The following is a 22,251-nucleotide window of genomic DNA, read 5'->3' as shown; positions in this document are numbered from 1 at the left end:
AGTGGGTGCAGCAGGAGGGAGCGCTGCCTCCGTCTGCCATGCTGGGCTTCCCGGACGGCTGCGTGTAGTGTTGGCCCTCCCTGGCCAGGGTTCTCTGTGGAGCCTGCCCTCCGCCCTCTCGGCCTGCAGTGCATGACACCAGGATCCAGAAAGCAACGGGGCTGTGCTCCTGAGTGGGGCGGGGCTTGGCGTGCCCAGGGCTTAGGGCAGGCTCCGCAGCCTGCGGGGCTGGCAGATACTCCTGAGTGCCTGTGTTGACCTCAGACAGAAGGTTGATTTTCTCATTGTTAACACAGTAACCCTCTATAGGAGATTTTTGTCTGAAGAGAGTAGTCTGTAGCTCAGAAAGGTGTTCAAAGGACCTCTGATTTCAGCCTTGGACTCCTGCCACATCCTCTGCTGGGCATGGGCCGTGCTGAGGTTTGCCCTTGGGAAAACAGCTGACGCTGTGGGTGCCAGGAGGGAAGCCCCTGATCTGGGCCTGGCTGGGCCTAAGGAGCCTGTCCACTGTGACTCTGACCGGGCTGCTGTGGGCATCATGGCGGCGCCTTGTCTTGAGGATGGATTTTCTTACCTTCCCAGTTCCTTGGCCTCCGTCTTGCTGATCCTCGTTGGCATTTGGGGTTTTGTTTTTGAATTCACCAGCCTTCTGTTGTTGGTTTGCACAGAGCCAGCATCCCTCCTCAGACCTCTCACTCCTGGCCTGCTGTCTCCTCCCTGGCTATTGGCCCAGATCAACACGTCTGTCCCCAACGAGACACATTGCTGATGGTTTCGGCATCAGCACGGTAATTAAAGTTTGGAAAGTTTGTAGTGTGCCATAGCTCAGAAGTTAATCTGAAGTGCTTCCTTTCAAACAGATGAAACTAAATCTGATTCAGGAGAGAAATTTCATTAAAGTGATCCGTACTCACAATTCCACATGGTCTCTAGACCCTGAGAGTGTGAATTCGGTGCTGTACCGTGTGAACCTGTTTGTGGTTGCTGTGACTAAGATGCAACCGCACAGCCCACCTGGCACCCTCAGCAAGCTCCACGCTGGCGCCAGGGCACACAACCCTTTCTCCTTTTCCTCCCATGACTTATCACACGGAAAAGGTAGAGAATCATGAGAATTTCTGGTGTTGGGGTTGCATGTGTTTGCTGAAACTGTTGGCCCAGTTACTTTGGATAAGAGCCTCACTCAGTGTTGACGCCTTTCTCCTCCTGAAGCCCATGGAGGCCCAGCTCTCAGCCCTCCTGGCCGTGCTGGGCAGGGAGGAGAGTGGGCACTCCGCCCCAGATGTCCTGGGCAGCTGGTCCCACCTCCGAGAAGACAAGCTCAGTGCTGTCCTTCCCTGCCTGCTAAGTAGATAAAAAGCTTACTTTATCATTACCTTTTCACATGCTAACTTGAAACATAATTTCATTGTCTTACAACTGAGCTTTTTCTAGGCAACGTTTGTCATGCCTTTTTATATTTAAATCTGCTGCTTAACATACCTCTTTTGCTGAGAATCTGTCATGACTTATCTTACATCTGAGAAAAGTTTATTCTAAAACGTTTCATCACCTCAAAACAAACCCCCAGTGGCTCATGCCCATAGTCCCAGTGCTTTGGGAGGCTGAGGCAAGAGGATTGCTGCAACCCAGGACTTCAAGACTAAAAATAAAAACATTAGCAAAGTGTGTTGGCGCACGCATGTAGTTCCAGCTACTCAGAAGGCTGAGGTTGGAGGATCGCTGGAAGCCAGGAGGTTGAAGCTGTAGTGAGCTGAGATTGCACCGCTGCACTCCATCCTGGGTGACACGAAAATGTTGCCTTAAAAAATAATTAAATGAAAATTAAGGAAAAACAGAAGACACCCCACTCATTAGGAGCTACTTCTCATCCTCCCTTCTCCCCCGTTCCTGGTGGTCTGCTGTCTGCTGTCCATACCCGTGGACATTTACGTAAATAGACTCAGGCAGGTGTGCCCTTGGTGTCTTTGCTTTCGCTTTGTGTTCCCAGGTTCACGCATGTCGTAGCATGTATCAGTATGTGTTTGATGTTTGTCTTCTGTATATCTTCTGTCCTTTTTGTTCCTGTATTTCTCCATCACTACTTTTTTTTAACTTAAATTTCCATGATGTTTACTTTACCATACAGTGGTCCTCCCGTACCCACAGGGGATGCATTCCAAGACCCCCAAGTGGTGCCTGAAATTGTGGATGCCATTTTTACCTGTGCATACCTGTCATCAACTTTTAACTCAGAGGAATCCCATTATGGCGTCTGGGGCACATCTGAATTGCAGTGTCACCTCTCCTGTGCTTTGGGGCCGTGACCGAGTGAAATGGGGTGACTTGAAACAAGTACTGTGATGCTGCGACAGTCGGTCTGGTCACCGAGATGCCTGTGTGTGGGCGGGTGGTGCCTGCAGCATGGGCAGTCTGGGCAGAGGGGTGACCCCCGGCCTGGCCTGCCGGATCTCAGCCAGCCATTCAGCATGGCAGGCACTTTAACACTCATGAGTTATTTCTGGAAATTTTCATACATTTTCAGAATGAGGTTGAACACAGTAACTGAAACCACAGACAAAGGGGACTGCTATATGTATTGAGCTCTTTTCTTAGCACTTGCCTTGAGCCGTACAGCGAGCACCTAACAATCTGGTTTAGATTAATACCAACTTAATTTTAAAAGTTTACAAAACTGTTTGCCATTCCCTCCTCTGCCCTTTGCGCTCAAATTGTCATACCAAGCAGGTCCTTTTTTTTTTTTTTTTTTTGAGACAGAGTCTCACTCTGTCACCAGGCTGGAGTGCAGTGGAACCATCTCGGCTCACTGCAACCTCCGCCTCCCGGGTTCAAGCAATCTTCCTGCCTCAGCCTCCTGAGTAGCTGAGACTGCAGGTGTGTGCCACTACGCCAAGCTAATTTTTTCATTTTTAGCAGAGACAGGGTTTCACCATGTTGGCCGGGCTGGTCTCTATCTCTTGAGTTCGTGATCCGCCTGCCTTGGCCTCCCAAAGTGCTGGGATTACAGGCGTGAGCCACTATGCCCGGCCCAAGCACAACTTTTTTTTTTTTTTTTTGAAACGTAGTTTCGCTCTTGTTACCCAGGCTGGAGTGCAATGGCACGATCTTGGCTCACCGCAACCTCCGCCTCCTGGGTTCAGGCAATTCTCCTGCCTCAGCCTCCTGAGTAGCTGGGATTACAGGCACGTGCCACCATGCCCAGCTAATTTTTTGTATTTTTAGTAGAGACGGGGTTTCACCATGTTGACCAGGATGGTCTCGATCTCTTGACCTCGTGATCCACCCATCTCGGCCTCCCAAAGTGCTGGGATTACAGGCTTGAGCCACCACGCCCAGTCCCCAAGCACATCTTTATATCTTTTTGTGCCCATTGCTTTGTGCACTTGTCTTTTAAATCAGGAGGAAGAAGAGCAATAAACAAAAGCCTCGTTGTTTTGTCTTCTGTTACCTGCACTGCTGCTCCTGTTTCTTTCTGGGAATAACAGTCTGGGGCCTTCTGTTTCAGCCCGAAGGACTTCCTCTGGTATTTCTTGCAGTAGAGGTCTGCTATTGATGAATCCTCTCAGCTTTTGTTTTTGTGAGAATGTCATAATTTTTCCTTCATCCTTGAGAGATCATTTCCTGGATGTGGACTTCAAGGTCCACAGGCTTTTCCTTCAGCGCTGGGCAGCACTCCCTGCTGCCTCCTCTATCAGCTGGGGCTGTGTGTCACGAGCTGTGTCCGTCTTCCCAGGGCTGTATATCATTAGCCTTGCCTGTTTCCTCGGAGTTGAGTGTCGTGGGCCTCACCCGTCTCCCCAGGCTGCGTTGTGAACCCGTCTTCCTGGGGCTGTGAACCTGTCTTCTAGGGCTGTGTGTCGTGAGCCGTACCCATCTACTCACTGTGCTGACCTCAGGCTTTGTCCTGAACCCTGCTGATGCTGGACTGTGATGGTTGAGTGGGTCTTCATCAGTTTGTCCGACTTGGGGTTCTTTGAGCTTATATGTGGGAATTGTTATTATTATTGTTATTTTCATTAAATTTGGGAGGTTTTGGCCATCATATCTTCAAGGGCTCCCTCTGCCCTTTTCTCTCCCTCTGTCTGGCCCGAGGGTGCCCCATAGGCCTTGGAGGCTCTGCTGAGTTTTTTCATGTTTCTCTCTGTTCCCTGACTGGATCCTGTGAACTGGCCCATCTTGCGGCATGCTGACTTCTGTCTTCTGCCTGCTCGAGCCTACTGCTGAGTCCCCCTCTAGTGGATTTTTTTCGGTGATTGTATTCAGCTCCAGGGGTTGAGGGAGCTCTATTTCCGTCTTTGTCTCTGCTGAGGGCCTTGTGTGTGTTGTGCCCTCCAGGCTCTGGCAGGCGGTGGACGGCCCAGCCCTGGCCTTCACCGTGGCTGTGCAGAGCTGCATGGTCAGCCTGCAGCCAGCCCAGGGCCTCTCGGGCCCGTTCAGGGTGGGCACAGCCCAGCACGTGTTCACACCATGTAGAGCCCCAGAAGATACCAGAGCTCTTCTGAGCCTGTGTGGATGTCTCATTCTCAAGCGTTTTCCCCGCAGCCCCTTATTAATCCCAGCTGGCGTCTCTGCTATGGGTGGCCGCAGCTGTGCTGTTTCACCATGGACTGTTTCCAGCAAGTGCCCTAGGGTAGAATCTTTGACACCAGGAGAGCTCTGACCCAGCCATGGCAGTGAGGTGCCCAGCAGGTGGGCTCAGGCAGTTGTGCATGGCACTTTTGGGGTCCCCTTTCCTATCCTGGCAGCTACTGGTTTTCAGGACTGTCAGATTGGAGAGGAGCTTTGGGGTCAGAGCAAAGCTAAGCACCCAAACCTTGTTCTGACGGACACTCAGCCTGTGCTTTCAATAAACACTCTTTGGATGGTTGCAAACCTGCCCGAATTTCCACAGGTCTGAAAACATTGGTTTTGATGGTTTTTACCACTTTTTCTTTTACAGAGGAACAGATTTTGGAGATCCTCACTTTGCCATTCTAGAAGTGCTACTTCTGTAGGTTTAAAAAATAAGCTTATTTCATTAATTTAATTGGCCAGGTGCAGTGGCTCACACCTGTAATCACAGCATTTTGGGAGGCCAACATGGGCGGATCACTTGAGGTCAGGACTTCAAGACTAGTCTGGCCAACAGGTTTTACTAGAAACCCTGTCTCTGAAGAAAAAATTACAAAAATTAGCCGGGTATGGTGGCTGGCACTTATAATTCCAGCTGCTCGGGAGACTGAAGCAAGGGAATCTCTTGAACCTGGGAGGCAGAGGTTGCAGTGAGCCGAGATCCCGAGGTCACACTACTGCACTCCAGTCTGGGTGACAGAGCAAGAGTCCTTCAAAAAAAAAAAAAATTTACATATATATATATATATATATATATATGTATATATATATATGTACTTTAATTCATTTGTTGAACCTTATTTAAAAGTTTTTATTATTTAGGAAGAAAATAAAATTTAAAAGGGAAGGAACCTAGATTTCCAAATATCTTCGATTTTCATGGCTGTAACCCCAGGATGGTGAACTTCTTAATGTGACTCTTGAAGATGTTACGGTAACCCTTTAGGAATGGTAGTGAGCAGTGCTCATTGCACGCAGCTGTCACTGGTGCGGGCTTGTGTCCCTGAAACCAGGACTTCATGTTCTCCGCAAAGTCTCTGAGCGCATGTTTTCTGTGAGTGGTGGCTCTTGGTGCAGAGTGGGAGCTCCGTGGATATTTGCTGAAGGTGCTGAATTATAGCTAATAGCAGATAATGCATTTTTCTAGCTTGCTGGTATTTTTTATTTTTATTAATGTATACAGGGTGAATTTGGAAGTGAAAAGAAAGCTACATTGCCTGAAAAAGAAGAGACACATAGGCTCCAGAGTGCACAGGCACAGCCTTTTCACCAAGAGGAAAAAGAGTCTTTGTCTCTGCAGCTTCAAAAGAAGAATCAACAAGTCCAGCAGGTGTGTAGAATATGCCTTTCCCTTGTAGTAAGACATGTACAGCATAAAAATCATTTTCTTTTGGTGGTAAGACGTGTAGCATAGAAGTCATCGTAACCCTGTTTCAGTGCCTCGTTCCATGGCGGAGGTGCATTTGGCCATCTCCAAGCCTTCATCTTGCAAAATTCGACTCTGTACCCATTAGACTCTCACTGCCCATTCTACCTCCCCTGGCACCGGGGCCCACACCTATCATCCCAGTACTCCATCCCAGGAATTCGAGACCAGCCTGGGCAACATAGGGAGACCCTGTCTCTACAAAAAAATTTAAAAATTAGCCAGGTGTGGTGGTGCGCGCCTGTAGTCCCGGCTTCTCAGGAATCTGAGGTAGGAGGATTGCTTGTGCCCCAGAGATTGAGGCTACAGTGAGCCGTGGTTGGGCCACTGCACTCAGCCTGGGCGACAGAATGAGACCCTGTTTCAAAAAGAAAGATCTTTGTCTTACCTGGCACCTGACTTTTGTGAATGACCAGTCACAGTGACTTACTGGAATTGCTGTTGGAGCAGTGGATCTCTGATGACCACCCCTTCCCTCCCCTGGCCTCAGGTTCCAGCTGGGGATGCCAATGTATTCTTCTTTTGTAAATGATGAGTAATGGAGAAGAAACCGTATCAGTGATTTTCACCTTGAATCGGCACCTTGTTTACCTTTGCTGTATTTTTATTAAATGTGCCCCTTGGCCTGTGCGGGGGCCGCGTCTCCACCATTGTTGGTCAAGGCACCGTGCGTCGAATGCGCCAGAATACCTTCTGCTCTCGCACCATCGCAGGGCTGAGAAGTCCTGTGTCAGAGACTCGAATCGTGACCGTTACATTGAAAGTCCCCTACAGCCATTGACTTTTAACCATACCGTTTTAACTGAAGCATTTACGATCTTTCCCCGTAGCTGAAAGACCAGGTCTTCTCCTTGAGTCACGAGATAGAAGAGTGCCGTGCTGAGCTGGAGGCGCTGCAGCAGAGGCGGGAGCGGGAGAATCAGGAGGGTGCAAACCTTCTCTCCATGCTCAAGGCTGACGCCGACCTGTCCCACAGCGAGAGGTCAGTGTGTCCTTGGCCCCGGGGCTGCCTCGTGGCTGCCTGCACCCGCCGGGTCACGTGGAGGCCATTGGTCCCTGGCTGACCGGCTCCTGGCCCCATGGCTGGTGCCACCGTGCACACTGACTCCTGGTGGATGGGGACCCGGCCTCCTTATTTCTCTCACCTAAGAAGATTGTAAGCGCTGGAAGCACACGCCTGCCTGCCTGCTGTGTCTCAGCTTCCCATCTAGCCTCCCTGGGAAATCCCGTCCCTCTCCTCCCACTCAGAGCCCGGCCCCTCCCCTTAGGTATCAGCATCCCCACGGTGCATCCAGGTCCTCGTCCCTAGCGTGGGGTGCAGGCCCACACGTCTCGTGGTTCCTGTGGCTTGGACTGTGTGGGAACGTCATGCCTCACACATCTCTCTGTGTCACGCGTGTTTCTGAGACTGAGCTGAGCAGCAACTGTAGCCCTGCCCATTCCTTTCTGCACGGGGAGCCTGTGCCTGGGGACCTGCAGGCAGGGGGCTGAGCGCCCAGCCCCGTGGGCTCTCCCATGGCAGGGCATGCGTGTGCTCACCATGGGCTGCAGGGTCGCCTCCCCTGAGCACACGGGCCCAGGCCTGTGTCCTGTCCTGGCACCTCCTCTCCTGTGGCGGTGCCATCCCTCAGGCTCGACTGCCCCTTTATCTCGTTTGGGGTCTTAAGAAACTGCTACTCTGACACCATGTAGGTTTTCCCAGGTCATCTCACGGGCTTTACGTTTTGCTTTTGTGTGACTCTGGGGTGAGCCTGCAGCTTCTCCGCTGTTGTTGCTTGCACCTGTCTGGGCAGTGGACTCCACGGAGTTGGCCAGTGCAGCCTCCCCTTGGGTGCGTGTCCTCCCCGTCCCCATTCGTGGGTCTTTGGCAGCTCCCATCGGTGTGTCTCACCCAAGGCGTCTATGTCCTGCTCCTGTGGTGTGTCCCACCGCTGTGGTGTGTCCCGCCCGAGGCCTCTGTGTCCCGCCCCTGTGGTGTGTCTCACCCAAGGCGTCTGTGTCCTGCTCCTGTGGTGTGTCCCGCCCGAGGCCTCTGTGTCCCACCCTTGTGGTATGTCTCACCCAAGGCGTCTATGTCCTGCTCCTGTGCCTCTGTGTCCCGCCCCTGTGGTGTGTCCCACCCACCCGAGGCCTCTGTGTCCCGCTCCTGTGGTGTGTCCCGCCCACCCAAGGCCTCTGTGTCCCGCCCCTGTGGCGTGTCCCGCCCGCCCGAGGCCTCTGTGTCCCGCCCCTGTGGTGTGTCCCGCCCGCCCGAGGCCTCTGTCTCCCGCCCCTGTGGTGTGTCCCTCCCCTGTGGTGTGTCCCGCCCGAGGCCTCTGTGTCCTGCCCCTGTGGTGTGTCCCACCCAAGGCCTCTGTGTCCCTCCCCTGTGGTATGTCCCGCCCGCCCGAGGCCTCTGTCTCCCGCTCCTGTGGTGTGTCCCGCCCGCCCGAGGCCTCTGTGTCCCGCTCCTGTGGCGTGTCCCACCTGAGGCCTCTGTCTCCTGCTCCTGTGGTGTGTCCCGCCCGAGGCCTCTGTGTCCTGAAGCCCTGGACTGAGTTTGGCTGCACCGTGGAGCCCATCCAGGGTCGGGAGACTGGGTCAGGCTGATGGGATTCTCTGAGTTCACAGCTGTTTCTGGAGCGTTGGCATCTGTCATGCTGAGGGTCCGTCCGTGTTTGGGGCGTGTCTGTGCAGATCTTTGTTCTTTTCATCAGGTTTTGTGATTTTTCTGTGAGGACCTTGCCTTTTCTTGCACTTGGCTGTGGGCAACTTGTAGCTTGGTGCTGACTCTTGAGTCACCGGAGCCATGGCGAGCGGCAGGCGAGGTGGCCCCCCAGCTTCTAAACTGAGGGGCACAGAGGTTGGCAGTGGGTAGGGCATCCTGTGCTCTAAACTTAAGGGGTGTAGAAGTAGGTGGGGTAGCCCAGGCTGTAAACATGAGGGGCGCAGAGGTGAGCCTGCCATCCCTATAGGCTGGAGGGAGTGCCTGTCATGAGGAGGGGCAGCTGCCAACGCCCTGCTGCCTGCAAGAGTTGGACATTTCAGGGGCTGGAAGTGTGCCAGGGAATGGGTGGCATTCTCTCCTCAGGACTCCCCCTCCCTGTTATTTGCCCAGAGTCCTGGGCTCCTCAGGGCCTGCACGGCGCTTCTGCCGGTCTCACCTCACGGTCTCCATGAATCAGTCCTCAGCGTCTGCTCCACAGGGTTGGGCTCTGGGGGTTAGAACTGTGAGAGGAGTGGAGGGAGGGTCAGCCGTGTAGGTGCAGGGTCAGCCTGCCCTTCCTCAGTGGCATCACACTTGGGAGGGCTGCCCCTACATTGCAGTGCAGGGAGCAAGGCGTGGAGGGGCCTGGGCCCCAGGAGCCCCTGTGTGTAAAAACAGAAGCATCTCAGACCACACGTCCGCGAGGCCTAGAGGGAGGCTGGGAGACGCCATCCTCCTCTCACCTTGCGACTCCTGTGAACGTGTGGCTTAGGCATGACTGGTGTTGGACAGACATCTTGTAAAACCGCTGGCTGGTGCAGCCTGTGCTCTGGGGGAGAGACGGAGCCTGTGTGCCGCTCCATAGTGTAAATCATAGGGTGATTTACACTATGCACCCACATCGCATACCTGCAGGACGGGCTTGTTGCATTCCTAATATGGCACCTTTTGCAAATCAGAAATGGCATCAGGAAGACCTCACCTAGGAAGCCCACGTCCTGGAGTGGGCACCCAGTGGTTGTCTTGTCTGTGGTCTCAGCTTCCCGTGCTCGTGGGGGTGAGGATTCCGGCTCCACAGGGACAGGTGGCTGTGGGCCGAGTCGTGCAGACTGGTGGGCAGCCCCTCAGCAGTATCTGGGGTGGGTTCCCATGCCATGACCGGCTTACCTGATGGGTGTTTCCTGTCTCAGAGGGGCCCTCCAGGACGCCCTGCGCAGGCTGCTGGGATTGTTTGGAGAGACGCTGAGGGCAGCCATCACCCTAAGGAGCCGGATTGGGGAGCGTGTGGGGCTCTGTCTGGACGACGCGGGCACAGGCCTGGCCCTGTCGGCAGGTGAGTGTGCCAGGACCAGGCCCCCAGCTGCCCACCCTGTGCTTGCAGTCCCTATGTGGGCCTGGAGCTCTCGGAGAGGATCCTCCAGGAAGGCACTGCTTTCCTGGTTTCCTACTTAGAGTAGGCCGAGACTGGGGTCTGGGCCAAATTTGCCAGCTCCTGTGACGGGTGCTGTCTTGTCTCAGTTCCTGGTTCTCATTCTGAGATGCCTTGTCGCTGTGGCTGTCGTGGCTGTGGCCAACTTGCTCGCTGAGCCACGTGTGCCGGTACTGCCCGTCTTTCAGCTCCGGCGCTGGAGGAGACATGGTCTGACGCAGCCCTGCCGGAGTTGGACAGAACCTTGTCTGAATGTGCAGAGATGTCTTGCGTGGCTGAGATTAGCAGCCACATGCGTGAAAGCTTTCTCATGAGCCCAGAAAGTGTGCGGGAATGTGAGCAGCCCATCCGGAGGGTCTTCCAGAGCCTCAGCCTGGCCGTGGATGGACTCCTGGAGATGGCCCTGGACTCTAGCAGGCAGGTGAGGAGTGAGTAGCTGATGTTTCCTCAAAAGCCTGGTGGACGCTGGTGTCAGCCATAGTCTCGTGGGTTTCTCCCCAGGGAGGAGGCTTTTCTGAATCAGATGAGGAAGTGGGCTTGCTCTGAATGTGATAGAATCAGTTTAATTTGGATAATACATAGACACATTTATTTCACTTCACTTCATGCACCATTGCAACTCCATATGGCATGTTTTCATATTTAGAGATTATCACTAAAAAGGGAAATTGTTTTTTAAATTGTTTTAGAACATTTTAGACAATTAAAAAAGACATTAAATAGGAATACGTGGAAAGCAATCAAAGATCCTTTTTTCAGCCAGGCACAATGTTCATTCCTGTAGTCCCCGCACTTTGGGAGGCTGAGGTAGGAGGCTCACTTGAGCCTAGGAGTTTGAGCCAGCCCGGGCAACATAGCAAGACTCCCATCTGTACAAATTTTCTTTTCTTTTTTAATTTAGCCAGGCGTGGGTGGCATGCACCTGCAGACCCAGCTCCTCAGGAGGCTGAGGCAGGAGGATTGCTTGAGCCCAGGAGGCCGAGGCTGACTGCAGTGAGTCATGATTGTTCCACTGCACTCCAGCCTGGGTGACAGAAAGAGACCCTGTCTCAAAAGAAAAAAATCATTTTTTGCTAAGTTTTGAATTCAGAGGTGACTCTGGGCCTCAGCCTGTAGATGGTCTGGGAGTCCCAGACTGGACACACTTGCCAGGGGAGTGTCTGGAGGAAGGGAGAGGGACCAGGGCTCAGCTGGGAGGCCGGGAGGGACTGCTGGCCACGTGCAGGGTCCTCGTTGGAGACTGGAGCCCTGGCCCTGCCTGGGTGGTGACGGCCCGAAGGGCCCGGGGGTAGAAGTAACATAAGCTTCAGTTATTTTTGATTTGAAGTTTTGATTTGTAAATGTGTTTTAACAGTTGGAAGAAGCACGCCAGATTCATTCTCGTTTTGAAAAAGAATTTAGTTTTAAAAATGAGGAGACGGCACAGGTTGTCAGGAAGCACCAGGAGCTGCTGGAGTGCTTGAAGGAGGAGAGCGCAGCAAAGGCGGAGCTGGCGCTGGAGCTGCACAAGACGCAGGGTGAGCAGCGCGGGGCCTTGGGCTCCTAGAGCCGCAGGGTGAGCAGCGCGGGGCCTCGGGCACCTGGAGCCAATGCGGGGGCAGGCCCGGCCTCGATGAAGGAAGGAAGCCTTCGGAATGGGGTTTTAAAAGTGAAATGTAAAACGAAGCCAACAGTGGGAGGTACCCATGGTATGGGAGGAACAGGGTGTTTGGGAGCTGCTCCGTTGGAGGCCCCCAGCTGGGTCATGGAAGCCTCCAGCTCTTAGCTCTGCTGCCCTCAGGGGCGGTGTCCAGGTTCCTCCCTCCCAGCAGGCTATCCTCCGTTGCCCATGGCCCTGTCTCTCAGGGTCTCAGCTGGTCCTACATGCCTCCAGCTCTTAGGTCTGCTGCCCTCAGGGGCGGTGGCACGTTCCTCACTCCCAGCAGGCCGTCCTCCGTTGCCCGTGGCGCTTGTCTCATGGGTCTCCTTGCTTGAGGTCTCTATGCAAACCGTGGAGCAGGTGTGGATATGGGGTGATGTCAACTCTGCACCCAGGGCTGGCTTTCTCAGAGCATCTCTGTGTCCCCCAAAGGTACCCTCGAGGGATTCAAGGTGGAGGCTGTGGATCTGCAGAAGGCGCTGGCTGGGAAGGAGGATTCCGAGCACCGCCTGGTTCTGGAGCTGGAGAGCCTGAGGCGGCAGCTGCAGCACGCGGTGCAGGAGCAGGCGGCACTGAGGGAGGAGTGTGCCCGTCTGTGGAGCCAGGGGGAGGCTGCAGCCGCGGATGCAGAGGCCAGAGAAGCTGGTGAGGAGCGTGGGCTCTGGAGGGCAGTGTGAACTGTGGGACGTGGGCGCGGCTGCCGCGGCTTCCCCAGCTCCCGGGGATGCTCAGTGTCTCTAGAGGGCCAAGTGTAAACCAGCACGCTGCTTCTATGGAATGCTGGGCGTGGGAAGCTTGTGCGGGATCTGTGAGGGGTCCGCTGGCCTTGCTGCCCTTTCGGAGAAGGTGGGTTGTCTGTTGGCCCCGCTGGTTGGAGGGTCCCCCACCTCTGTGAGGTGGAAATAAGAGGAGTTCTGAGTCCAACAGCAGCAGCTGGGGGCAGAGCCAAGCCGCGGCAAAAGAGAGCAGCTTTACGATCTCATTAAAAATAGCCGAGGGCCTGATACTAACCCCAATGAGGAAAATATAGTTCTAACAAAATTAGTTCATATCCTTTCAGATTTTTAGATATTTTGGTTTTAAAGGCATTTAAAATGAAAACGGCCAAAACATAAGAAGCTTAAAATGTCAAGCCTTCAGGGAACTGTGTTCTCAGTAGCTTGCTGAGCTTGAGCAAAGGCTTTTCCCAGGGCTGGGGTGTCTGCCCTCAGTCCTGATGCTGTGCCTCCCCGGTCGCTGCCTCTGACCCTGGCTTTCTCCCCATACCTTTTCAGCTCAGACCTGGCTGGTCCTGCCACCCGCGTGCCCATTTTTCCACCCTGTAGACACCCTGCACTCCTGGGATCTCAGGCCCCCACCCCGTGGGCGCCCCGCACTCCCGGGATCTCAGGCTCCCACCCCGCAGGCACTCTGCACTCCTGGCATCTCAGGCTCCCACTCCGCAGACACTCTGCACTCCCGGGATCTCAGGCTCCCACCCCGCAGGCGCCCCGCACTCCCGGGATCTCAGGCTCCCACCCCGAAGGCACTCTGCACTCCCGGAATCTCAGGCTCCCACCCCGTGGGCACCCCGCACTCCTGGGATCTCAGGCTCCCACTGGGCAGACTCTCTGCACTCCGGGATCTCGGTGCTCCGGAGGCAGAGGAGCCGGTGCTTTTCATTCCTTCCAGGAGTTTGTGGTCTCGGGGTCATCCCTTCCCAACACAAACTGGAGTAGTTATAAGCTTGGGCATCGAAGGAACCACCACAGCCAATTCAGAAGTCTCATTTTTTGTTTTAAAAACTATTTTTTTTTTACGTTTTTCTCTTTAGAAAACAACCAGCTTTTAATATTTGTGGCCATTCTCATTTGCTGTCTTCTGTCTCGTGGATTTTTGCTCTCGTTCCTATGATTTCTTGCTCCTGTGGTTTCTTTTTTGAGACAGAGTCTTGCTGTCGCCCAGGCTGTCGTGCAGTGGCATGATGTCGGCTCACTACAACCTCCGCCTCTCAGATTCAAGCGATTCTCCTGCACAGCCTTCTGAGTAGCTGGGATTATAGGCACGCATCACCACACCTGGCTGATTTTTTTTCTTTCTTTTGAGACGGAGTTTCACTCCTGTTACCCAGGCTGGAGTGCAATGGCACGATCTCGGCTTACCGCAACCTCCACCTCCTGGGTTCAGGCAATTCTCCTGCCTTAGCCTCCTGAGTAGCTGGGATTACAGGCACGCGCCACCATGCCCAGCTAATTTTTTGTAGTTTTAGTAGAGACGGGGTTTCACCATGTTGACCAGGATGGTCTCAATCTCTTGACCTCGTGATCCACCCACCTCGGCCTCCCAAAGTGCTGGGATTACAGGCTTGAGCCACCACGCCCGGCCCACACCCGGCTGAGTTTTTATATTTTTGGTAGAGATAGGGTTTCACCACGTTGGCCAGGCTGGTCTTGAACTCCTGACCTCAAGTGAGCCACCTGCCTTAGCCTCCCAAAGTGCTGGGATTACAAGTGTGAGTCACTGTGCCCGGCCAGCTCCTGTGGTTTCTGGCTTTCTTCACTCTGTGGGCTTTTTGGGTTGGACGCCGGCAGGCATGTTTGCCACCTCGCAGGCTGTGGGTTCAGGTCATGCCCTAGCCTTTCCACCTGTGATGCTCGTGTTGACCTTTGGGTCACACAAGCTTGTGATTCTTTGGCCCAGTGTGGAAGGCGTTGTCTTGCTGGGTGTTTTAAACTGTCTATGATCACGTCCACACTGTCTTCTTCTTTTTTTCATTCATTTTTGTCATTCCTGTTTATCCTGTTTCTATTTTTTATGTACATTTCTGAGGTTGAAGGATTAGCCTGGTGCTTTTCCCCTCGTATATCTTTTCTTGTCCTTTCATTTTGAGTCTTTTTAAATGCTGTGTTTTAGTTGTGTCTCATGTGGATACCGTGTTCATGACTTTTTAAGAAACCCTACCTGTAGGCCGGGCGTGGTGGCATATGCCTGTAATCCCCGCACTTTGGGAGGCCGAGGTGGGTGGATCACAAGATCAAGAGATCGAGACCATCCTGGCCAACATGGCGAAACCCAATCTCTACCAAAAAATACAAAAATTAGCTGGGCGTGGTGGCTTGCACCTGTAGTCCCAGCTACTTGAGAGGCTGAGACAGGAGAATTGCTCGAACCCAGGAGGAGAGATTGCAGTAAGCCGCAATTGTGCCACTGCACTCCAGCCTGGTGCCTGGCAACAGAGCAAGACTCTGTCTCAAAAACAAAAAACAAAACCCTACCTGTGAGTGTCTTCTTTTGGTCCATTTAAGCCAGTGTTTTTTGGCCGCACCTGTGGGTGTTGGGCCCTTCCTGCTGTTCTTGGTGTTCCCTTCTTGCCTGCCAGCTTGACCTTGGCCTTGCTCTGGGGTGGATTTTCCTTGGCCAGCTGTGAAGTCCTCACTGTGGAGTTGGCTGCTGCCAGGCTCAGGCCAGTGTTGTCTCCCCACGGGCCTCCAAGTGCTGCTGCCCCTGTACAACATGTGTCCACAGAGGGAGGACTGGGAGGGCCTGGAGTCTCCTCCATCGCCACCTCTGTGAGTCAAGTTGTGCTGGAGACATGACTCAAGATGCTGTTTCTTTTCCTGTGAGGCGCTCGTTTTCCTGCGTCTCCTCGGACTTTTCAGCAACAGCTCGGACATCCTCCATCACTCTTGGCACCCAGGGCCTGCATCTCTGTCCCGACTCTGCTGTTGTGTCTGGCATCCGTCATTTTGTCTCCCCTGATGCTTTCTCTGCTTGCCCCATGCTGTCGAGAGGCAGCCTCGTGGCCGGGCCCCTCCCTGTGGATTCTGCTGTCCTGTTTCCAGTGTCTTTGTGCCCAGCCAGTGGTAGCTGGGCCGCACTCTTTGATGGGGGAGACCACCTGGTGTTTTATCACCACGAGTCCTTGGACTTCAGCCCAGTCACCTCGTTAGTCAGGACTCCTGGCAGAGAAAGGGGTGTACGGCCTGTGTATTCTTGAACCGCCTGGTGAGGCCTAGGCCGAGTGGCCAGGGCCCCTGTGGCCAGCATGGGTGTCTTGGCCTGGGCCTGGGCATATGGGGCTGAGCACCACAGAGGCTTCTTCCCAAGGCTGTGGTGGCCCCTCTGCTGCTTTGCCTCTGGTTCACCCCCTGCTGTGAGGCCTGGCCCACCAGGGAGTGCCGTGGCAGGTGGACGTGGGCCCTGGGTGTCCATAGCCTGTCGGGTCCCTGCAGGCCCCAGGATAGAAGCTGAGGCTTACCACAGGCTCTGCAGTGGCAGGTGCCTGGCATGCTGGGCACGGATCTCATGGAGCCCTTTCATGTCCTGGACCAACTCTGTTTTGTCACTGGGAAATTCTCATCATTTCTCTGTGGTCCTCTTGGTTTGCTTTCATTTTGATGTTGTTAACTCTGCCTTAGTTTCCCATTCTGGTTTCTCTCTTTTCCTTTCACCCTGGACCTGCAGCTGTGTGACTGTGCCCTGCCTACCGGCAGGGCCCATGTGCCGCAGCCCAACCTGGCCGTACTGCGTGGCGCCTCCTCTGCTGTGAGGCGTGTTTCCTGGCCCTGTTCCGGCAGTGTCGCCTGTCCCGTTTGTTCCCTTGGTTTCCTCAAAAAGTCCGTGTGCTGCACCTGCACAGGTGGTTGTGGGCATGGTGGACACTGAACCTAGAGATTGTTCAAGACCAGTAGCAGTGCCCGGAGCCTTCAGTGGCTCTGACTCTCAGGTTCTGTGTCCGCGTCAGTAAATGCCCTTTCGTGGCTCTGACTCTCAGGTTCCGTGTCTGCCTCAGTAAATGCACTTTCGTGGCTCTGACTCTCAGGTTCCGTGTCCGCCTCAGTAAATGCACTTTCGTCCGTAGGTACAGCTGTCACTGCAGCACACACGGACTCAGGTCTGTAAGGACAAACGAGTGATCTCTGTGTGATGTGCTGTGTGTTTGCACTGGATTTTGCAAATTATTTACTAAAGAAAAGACCTTCAGAACTTCTGTGGCAAACAATAAATACAGCGATACTCTAATCATCAGTATTCACAGAAGTGGGTGGTAGTGTCTCATTTCAATTCCCCAGCAACACGGGAGCATTTCTCTGATGATACTAACTACAGTCCTAAGCTACAGTTTGTGCTGCTTTTCAGGAACTCTTGTGGCAGTTGTAGCTGTTGTTGGGCTGGGTCCCTGCTCTGGTCTCCTAGGAGGGCCTGTGCCTGCTCAGCATGGGGGTCGCCTGCTCAACCAGCGGGGATTGCGATCCTCCTGTGCCTCCCTGAGGCTGCGTGTGTGCCATAGGCGCCCAGCCCCAGTGTGTGCCCCGGCGCCCTTGGCCCTGAAGATGGTGATGTTTTGGGCCGCGCGGAGCCCGGGTCATGTCCAGGGCCAGGACTATAGTTGGGGAGCAGCTGTCCCCGGGCCAACCCCCCGTCCCAGGACTGTAGTTGGGGAGCAGCTGTCCCCGGGCCAACCCCTCGTCCCCGGACTGTAGTTGGGGAGCAGCTGTCCCCGGGCTAACCCCTCGTCCCAGGACTGTAGTTGGGGAGCAGCTGTCCCCGGGCCAACCCCTCGTCCCCGGGCTGTAGTTGGGGAGCAGCTGTCCCCGGGCCAACCCCTCATCCCCGCGCTGTAGTTGGGGAGCAGCTGTGCCCAGGCCAACCCCTCGTCCCAGGGCTATAGTTGGGGAGCAGCTGTCCCGGGGCCAACCCCTTGTCCCAGGGCTGTAGTTGGGGAGCAGCTGTCCCCGGGCCAACCCCTCGTCCCAGGCTGTGAATGGCATTGCCACAGCAGCATGTTTACAGCGGAGTTGCCGTCACTGCGGACAGCGGCGTGAGCATTTATTGAGAATGTTACTTGCTTTGGCCATGATAGTTTGTTATAAAACACTAACAATTTTATAGATCAAAATGTTTTTTTCGAAACTGGTGAAATGTCAATTAACATGCACGAATTTAATAATTTCGTTTTTGGATGGCTTAAAGAGTTCAGGATTCAGGCTGGGAGTGGTTGCTCACACCTGTAATCCCAGAGCCAGACTGTCTCAAAAAAAAAACAGTAATAAATAAAGACTTCAGGATTCAGCAGCAGAGAGCCCCTTGTCTCAAGATGCTTTTTAATCCGCAGTTTGCACTTGGCCTGGGGCTTCACTACCCAGGGTCTCAGGCAGTCTGGGCTACTGGAACAGAATCTTGAGGCTCGGGGATTCATCACAGACAGACCTTTGTGGCTCGCACTTTTGGACGCTGGAAAGCCTAAGGTGAAGATGCCAGCAGGTTTGGTGTCTGGTGAGGGCTTGGTCTCTGCTTCTAAGGCAGAGCCTTACATGCTGCGCCCTCTGGAGTGGAGAGCTGGCTCCTCAGGATCTTTATGGGGCAGAGGCGGAAGGGCCTGGAGGGAGGGCCCACAGCCACAGCCCTCTGATCGAGGCATCCCAGCTGCTGTGAGGGTGGAGCCCTTCTGGCCTAATCACCTTTTAAAGGCCCCTCCAGTATAACCACACTGGCAATGAAATTCCAGCAGGAGTTTTGGAGGGGACAGAAATTTAAACTGCGATACCCAGTTAATTTTATTTATTTATATTTATGAGATGGAGCCTCACTTTGCTGCCCAAACTGGAGTGCAGCGGTGATCTTAGCTCACTGCAACCTCAGCTCACTGCACCCTCTGCTCCAGATTCAAGTAATTTTCCTGCCTCAGCCTCCTGAGTAGCTGTGATTACAGGCATGCACCACCACGCCCAACTGATTTTTGTATTTTTAGTAGAGACGGGATTTCAACATGATGTCCAGGCTGGTCTCAAACTCCTGACCTCAAGTGATCTGCCTGCCTTGGCCTCCCAAAGTGTTGGGATTACAGGTGTGAACCACCGTGCCTGGCCTAGATTCGCTTTTGCTTTACCAATGGGGCATTTGCCTTTCCCCCAGACACGTCACAACTCCAGGCACTCAGCACCGTCATTCGTCTGCTGGGACTGGGCTTGCATGGGGAGAGTCTTAGTCGTGTGTTTCTGTCAGGGAGAGTGTTGTGAAGACAGAATTCCTACAGAATTACCTGATGTGTCACTCAGAAGTATTCTTCTCAGGCTTAAAAAATTTATTTTAGCCAATTTTGTTTTAAAAGATGGGCTTTTTACCCCAAAGTCATGTGACTTCATTTTGGGTGGGTTTTGAGGGAATCATCATCAGGAAATGCACGTGTGTGCCCTGCTCAGTACAGCCCCTGAGGTGCAGGCGTTCCCTGTCTTTGTCTGGTTTGCCTCCTTAGCTCTCCGGAAGGAAGTGGAGGATCTGGTCACGGAACAGTCGGAGACCAAAAAGCAGGCTGAGAAGGACCGCTCAGCCCTGCTCGCCCAGATGAAGATTTTGGAGTTGGAGTTGGAAGAACAGCTGTCTCAGCATCTCGGGTGTGCCAAGCAGGCAGAGGCTGTCACCGCCCTGGAACAGCAGGTGGCGTCTCTGGACAAGCATTTGCGCAGCCAGCGGCAATTCATGGATGTAAGAATTCTGAATAATGCTTTTTATTTGGTCACTGAAAGCTGCCGTTACAGCCTGAGCTTCTTTCCAGATCGTTACAGAAGCTTCTCTCGTGGGATGTTGAGGCGGGCATCCCACACCTGCTGCACGGGGGCACCCAGGTCACTGACTCTTGGTGGGTGTCTTGGTTGCCCATGTTTGTGGCTCAGGCCTCCAAGGGCTGCCTTCCCTGGTCTTGCCATGCTCCTTCTCAGTCCCAGAGGCGTCCTTTGGGGCCAGACTGGGCCTGCACTGCATGCTTTCACCAGCTCTCGTCCTCCTGCCCGCCAGTTCCAGACGTTCCTGTGTTCCATGCAGAAGCCCGCTTTTCTTTACTTACCTCCCTTTTACAAGGCGGCTGTGACGAGGGGGAAATTTGGAGTCTGAGCTGTTGGGTGGTCGCGCTTCCATGTGCTGTGAAAGCCTGGGCCTTCGCTGCAAGGGTCCCACAGGCCCCGTTAGGCGGTTCCAACATGCTGCTTCTCCCCCCAGGAGCAGGCCGCCGAGAGGGAGCATGAACGTGAGGAGTTCCAGCAGGAGATTCAGAGGCTGGAGGGGCAGCTCCACCAGGCGGCCAAGCCGCAGCCCTGCGGCCCTCACGACAGCCAGGTAAGTCCGCGTGGTGTGCGGTGCCGCGGCTTGCTGTCTTCTGCTGTGTTTTTAAGCTTTAACTTTTTGCCTTCCATGTACGTGAAAACGGCAGCAGGCGCCGCTGGATGGAGAGGTGAGGAGGCGTCGATGAGACAGGCACCCCCTGCGCTCGCGCCCAGGCTCCCCTGCGCCCACGGGGACTGTCCTCTGCCCACTCGCTCTTCTCACTCTTGCTTGGGCTGCAGCCGCCTGCTTTCCTTTGTCTGAGGAAGCTCTAGTAGGTTTGTTTATTCTTTTTAAAAATTAACGGTGGATTCACACACAGCCGTTAGAGGTAAGGCCCTGATCCCTCGGGGCAGACATGCAGTTCCCCAGAGGTCACATCTGCAAAGCTGGAACGCAGTGTCACAGCCGGTATGGGACCTGGTGACGCTGCAGCGCCTTCCGCCCTCCAGGGACCCTCATGTGCCCTTTCACGGCCATGCCGTAGTTCTTTCTTTGGCAGCCACCCCTGTCGTCTGCTTCTAAAACTTTTCCATCTTTCTGATGTGTGAAGTCTGTCATCTTTGGGGACTGACACTGTTCACTGAATCTGGGATTGATCCAGGTTGCTGAGTGTAGCCATAGCTTTTTCTTTTTGTGGCTGAGTAGTATCCCTTCACCCAGTTGTTCTTCCCTCAGGCCTCCCTGTGCGGCTTGGCTCCAGGAGAGGGCGGAGGGCATCCATCCGTTTGCTGTCTATTGTTTTGTTTGGAAGATGGGTTTTTGTGAAACAGTCTGTTGTATTTCTCAAGCACTTTTTGTTGTTTTAGGTTGAGTTGTTACAGCAAAAGTTGAGAGAGAAGTCGGATGGATTTAATGAATTGGCTCTACAGAAAGAGTTGGCAGATAGACAAGTGTCAGTGCAGGAAGACGAGATTAAACGTCTGGAGGAGATGAACGTCCACATCAGAAAAAAAGTGGCCCAGCTCCAGGAAGAATTGGAAAACCAGAGAAACATTGTGAAAGAGCTAGAACAAGTAAAGCGCCTCCGCTTTGTGGCTGGATGTGTGGCGAGGCATCCCCGCATGCATGGCTTCGTCGCTGAGCTGGTGGGGAGCGGGCAGGGCTTCCTTTTCACTCGCACCCTCCACGTCTGTGCCAGAAACACAGGCGTCAGGGATAAACAGAAGTCACTGGTGACTGGATAGCAAGCGTACTTTGATCTTTCTGGAGATTCCTGCTTTTATTTGCTGCAGTAGCATTTTATAACATTTCTTTATGTCTCAAGAACTCTGAATTTATCCTTAATATTTCATAAAGTAAACATTTATTTATTTATTTTTACCATGTTAACTAGGATAGTCTCAATCTCTTGACCTCGTCATCCACCTGTCTCGGCCTCCCAAAGTGCTGGGATTATAGGCGTGAGCCACCGCGCCTGGCCAACATTTATTATTTTAGGTTAAAAAAAAACTTACCTTACTAAAAAATTTGATGAGAACCCCTTGTAATTCTTTCAGTTTTTGAGTTGAGCAACTTAAGTCAGCTCCCAGGGGCAAGCTCTCCAGTGATGGTTTTGCGTTGCTGTTGTTTCTCATGCTCTGTTTTTGTGTCTGAGAGTTGAAAGAGGGGCTGCGGTGCTGAGCTGGGTGGCAGGTCTCGTGGCTGGAGGGGACAGGGCTGCCTGTCTGCATTTCTAGTTAGTAGCTTTGCCCTCCTCCTTTGTGAGCATTTAGCTAAAAGGAATTCAACTGTCTTTACTGTCACCAGAGGTTGAAAGGTTATTTGGAAAGTGAGGCTCCGTAAGAAATTTGATTTTAGAATCAGTCGTTTGGCCCTCAGACCCAAATCCTGCTTCACACATGAGAGGAGGCTTTCTCAGGTGTGTCCGATTCTTTTTTTGAGACGGAGTCTCGTTCTGGAGTGCAGTGGCGCGATCTCAGCTCACCGCAATCTCCGCCTCCAGGGTTCAAGCGATTCTCCTGCCTCAGCCTCTCGAGTAGCTGGGATTACAGGCGCCCACCACCATGCCCAGCTAATTTTTGTATTTTTAGTAGAGACAGGGTTTTACCATGTTGGCCAGGATGGTCTCGATCTCTTGACCTCAGGTGATCCGCCCACCTTGGCCTCCCAGAGTGCTGGGATTATAGGTGTGAGCCACCTCGCTTGGCCAGTTATGTTTGTTTCTTGAAAGTGCTGGCGAGAATTATTAGGTTGGGCCTTTCCTGAGGACCTGAGGTGTTTCCGTTCCGGTGTGGCAGGGAAGACAGCTCGTCGTCCCCTGTGCTTGGAGCGGAGTTCTCCCCTGGCTGGCCACTGCCTGTGCTTCAGTGACAGCTGCTCCAGGGCTCCTCAACCCCTTCCTTCTGCCTCCATTCAGCAGATGTTTACTGAGCTTTAGGGGG

At 53.6% G+C, this 22,251-nt stretch overlaps 1 protein-coding gene across 4 annotated transcripts in view; it reads left to right on the top strand.

The window, feature by feature from the left end:
- PCNT (pericentrin) overlaps positions 1 to 22,251 on the top strand; it is a 111,481-nt gene that overhangs the window by 54,083 nt on the left and 35,147 nt on the right. For 2 of the 4 annotated variants that reach the window (XM_032276520.1, XM_032276522.1), the window contains exons 16-25: positions 5,795 to 5,941; positions 6,868 to 7,019; positions 9,914 to 10,056; positions 10,341 to 10,573; positions 11,507 to 11,669; positions 12,224 to 12,436; positions 19,026 to 19,255; positions 19,766 to 19,882; positions 19,977 to 19,997; positions 20,677 to 20,883. In XM_032276520.1, coding sequence (XP_032132411.1) covers positions 5,795 to 5,941; positions 6,868 to 7,019; positions 9,914 to 10,056; positions 10,341 to 10,573; positions 11,507 to 11,669; positions 12,224 to 12,436; positions 19,026 to 19,255; positions 19,766 to 19,882; positions 19,977 to 19,997; positions 20,677 to 20,883 — 1,626 coding nt within the window. Of the gene's footprint in view, positions 1 to 5,794; positions 5,942 to 6,867; positions 7,020 to 9,913; positions 10,057 to 10,340; positions 10,574 to 11,506; positions 11,670 to 12,223; positions 12,437 to 16,631; positions 16,665 to 19,025; positions 19,256 to 19,765; positions 19,883 to 19,973; positions 19,998 to 20,676; positions 20,884 to 22,251 lie in introns of all 4 variants that reach the window. The other 2 variants (XM_032276521.1, XM_032276519.1) reach the window with 2 other exon arrangements.

Source organism: Sapajus apella, unplaced genomic scaffold, assembly GCF_009761245.1.
Source record: "Sapajus apella isolate SASKATOON/1434 unplaced genomic scaffold, GSC_monkey_1.0 scaffold8, whole genome shotgun sequence".
Lineage (NCBI taxonomy): Eukaryota > Metazoa > Chordata > Mammalia > Primates > Cebidae > Sapajus > Sapajus apella.
Note: the sequence above shows the minus strand (reverse complement) of the source record. Positions and strands in the feature narration are given on the sequence as shown.